Raw genomic sequence first — 3,518 nt, forward strand, 5'->3', positions numbered from 1 at the left:
CACGACACACAACAACGACAACAACAAAATAGATAATAGCGCAAAAATGAAATAATAAAAATGAATAATCATCATAATAAATTTCAACATCATCATTATCATTATATGAATTACAATGACAGCGACTGCAACAACATCAACAACAAACACCGCAGCATCAATAACATCAAAAAACATCAACAGTCCCATCAAACAATAGCATAGCAATTTACTTGCCATTTTATTTTTTTCAGTTCTTTTTTTGCTGTAATAACTGAAAAATATAGACAACTCATATGAGCACTATATATATATTATATATGTATATATAGGTGTGTGTGTGTGTGTGTGTATGTATTTGTGTGTGTGTAAGCACGAATATTACAACATATACGTTAACACACACACACACACATGCATATAATTATATAATATATGCTCGCTTGTTATTGTTTATAATGTATACAGATCATATAGTTAATAATATAGTTATATATATATATACATATATATATGGAGAAAGAGATAGAGAGAAAGGGAGAGAGAGAAAGAGAGAGATGGAGAGAGAGAGGGAAAGAGAAAATATGTGGGGTACATGTATATTAGAAGTATATAACGATACGGAGAACCAGAACAATATCACTGCTATGTTTTCTAAAGACGGTGAATGAATGAAACAGACAAACAGACAGACAAACAGATAGATGGAAGAGTAATGGAGGGATGAATGAATGAATGAATGAATGAATGGAATGATAAAATGAATGAACAAACGAATGAATGAATGAAATGATAGAGCTGTTTCCAAGTGAGATAGTGTTGATTTTGTTTTTTTTTTATCACCGCAATTGTAGACGAAAATAAAATTGTTTGTAATATTATGTCGGAGTGGAAATGGTATTTAAACAATATTTACAATAAATATATAATATATAGGATAAATATTTATATAAATTGATAAACAAGTAAACAACATGCAAATAAATAAGTCGATAACTATATCAACAACATAAACAACAACAAAAACATTATTGTTCTTTTAAAAACTTCGTTACATATTATCATCATCCTCATCTAAAATGACGTCATAAATGATGATAACATCATCACCAACAACAACAGCAACGATGGCGATGATGACGACGATGATGATAGGTTTGTACTAAAAATAAAAATATCCATTAAAACCGTTAAACTTATTTATCATTATTACCATTGACTTGTTGTTGTTGTTGTCTTATCATCATCATAGCATTGATTATTAATGTTATCAGCATCATTTTCATCACTATCAATTTATCAGTTAGTGGTATTTTCAATATAATTGTTATTGTTAACGAACTTGCTGTTGTTAATGTTATTTTATTGATATTTTTTGGGTTATCAATCATTTGACAGGATTGTTAATGACAACAACATTTGGCCAAATTACATCAACAACAACAACAACAACAACAGCTATTTCTACTAATACTACCGCTACATCTTTGGTAGTTAACGATCCTGACTTGAATGATAATACAACAACATTTACAAACAACAACAACACTAAAGTTAATGCTGATGTGCTGTCATCATCAGATGATGGCGTCAACATAACAACAACAAAATTAATGCCACCAACAGCTAAAACAACAACATTAATGTCATTAACACCAGCTACAGCATCAATTAAAAACAGCCTCATCACTCCTAACCTAGCAGACGAAAATGTATTTAACACAAATTCATCCGACTATTACATTAATGCCAACAACGATAATTACATCAACATCACTGACAGCTCCAGTAACAACACTAATGATGACATCAACATTTTCAACACTACCATAGACAACAACATTAAAAACCTGCCTGACAACAATTACACTAACAACAACAACAAAACAGCAATAAACATCACAGCCGCACTGCTCTCCGGAAACTCGGCCAGCAATTATACAGAAAGCACCAACGCAACTAATGACATCAACAAAAACAACAACAACGGCGTAAATAAAAACGTCAGTGACGTCATCACTGACAACAATTACATCATTGACAACAACAACAACAACACAAACATCACAATGAATGAAAATGCATCGATCACCACACACGACTACATAAACAATTTCACTAACAACCCAAACCATGTGATTGATGACTATAACAACACTTACATCAACAACAACATCGACAAAAGCATCAACAACAACAACAACATCACCAACACTAACAACAACGTCAACACAAACACATCCGACATTCACTCAATCATTATTTCCAATATAACCGACAGCGATTATATAAACAATTATACGGATGAACATAGCATAAACAACATAAACAACAACAACAACAACATCAATAATACTCTCAATAACAACACCAACAATGACATTAACAATACTGACATCAACAATTACACTATAGTTAACAATACCAACAATTACGTTAACAATTCTATTGATAGCAACGTTTATAAGTTCAGCTTTAACTACACAATTATCAACAACACTGATAATTACATCAACACTGATAATAACAACAATGTTATCAGCGGTTTAAACAATTACATCAACAAAAGTGACATCAATAACAACACATATAACTACATTAACAACGTCAATTCAACGAATGAAAAGTTTAACATTAACGACACATTTTACGTTAATGCCATTCAAAATGCGACATTTAACATCAGCAAAGAAATACTCTATGACACTAACAGCCATACATTTAATGAATTGGACAACCAAACGTATGACAATAACAGTCAAACAGCTCATGACATCAACAATAACGCAGTTGAAGGTTACATTAACAACACACTTGATAGCATCAATAATAACACCATTGATATTAACATTGGAAATAACACGATTGTTGGCAGTTCAAACATAATAGAAGACGTTAACAGTTTAAACAACAGTTCAATACATGACATTAACACAACAGTTTATGAAAATTCCAACAAAACCATTTATCACAACAGCAGTTCAACAACCGACATCAACATAAACGTCCATCGTATCACCATCAACCCAGATGACATCAATAACAACACAGATTACATTAACAACGGCACGGATCATTCCATTTTTGTCGCTACCATAGTAAAAAACAACAACACAACAACTGCTTCCATTATAAATGCAACAGATGACATCAATGGTGGTGGCAACGATACAGCTCCTGCATACGAAGTACACAACAACACTAATGACATTATCACATTAGAAAAAATTGACAATGGCACTAATTCTCATAAAGAAGCCAACGACAGCACACAAAATGACATTAAAAACAACGTTACTGAAATTATCAACACAACAATAACATTGAATGACATTATTAATGAAACGTATGGCATTGATGACATTAACAACAACACATTGCTTTTTAACACAAACAACAACAACACGATTAATGATACAAACAACATTACACACTATGACATCAGTAGCATCAATTCAACTGACAACATTAACGAATCAACCAGTGACACGAAGGATTTTAACAACGTAACATCAACAGATTACATAAACAACATCAAT

At 31.7% G+C, this 3,518-nt stretch overlaps 1 protein-coding gene across 1 annotated transcript in view; it reads left to right on the plus strand.

The window, feature by feature from the left end:
* Positions 1-536: 536 nt before the first annotated feature.
* The window catches only part of HELRODRAFT_167308 (hypothetical protein), a gene marked incomplete at both ends in the record, with an annotated part of 3,234 nt that continues 252 nt past the window's right edge, over positions 537-3,518 (plus strand). The window contains 2 exons of the mRNA XM_009012830.1: positions 537-642; positions 1,438-3,485. Coding sequence (XP_009011078.1) covers positions 537-642; positions 1,438-3,485 — 2,154 coding nt within the window. The remainder of the gene's footprint in view (positions 643-1,437; positions 3,486-3,518) is intronic.

This window comes from Helobdella robusta (assembly GCF_000326865.2).
Source record: "Helobdella robusta unplaced genomic scaffold HELROscaffold_11, whole genome shotgun sequence".
In the NCBI taxonomy this organism is placed as follows: Eukaryota; Metazoa; Annelida; class Clitellata; order Rhynchobdellida; family Glossiphoniidae; genus Helobdella; species Helobdella robusta.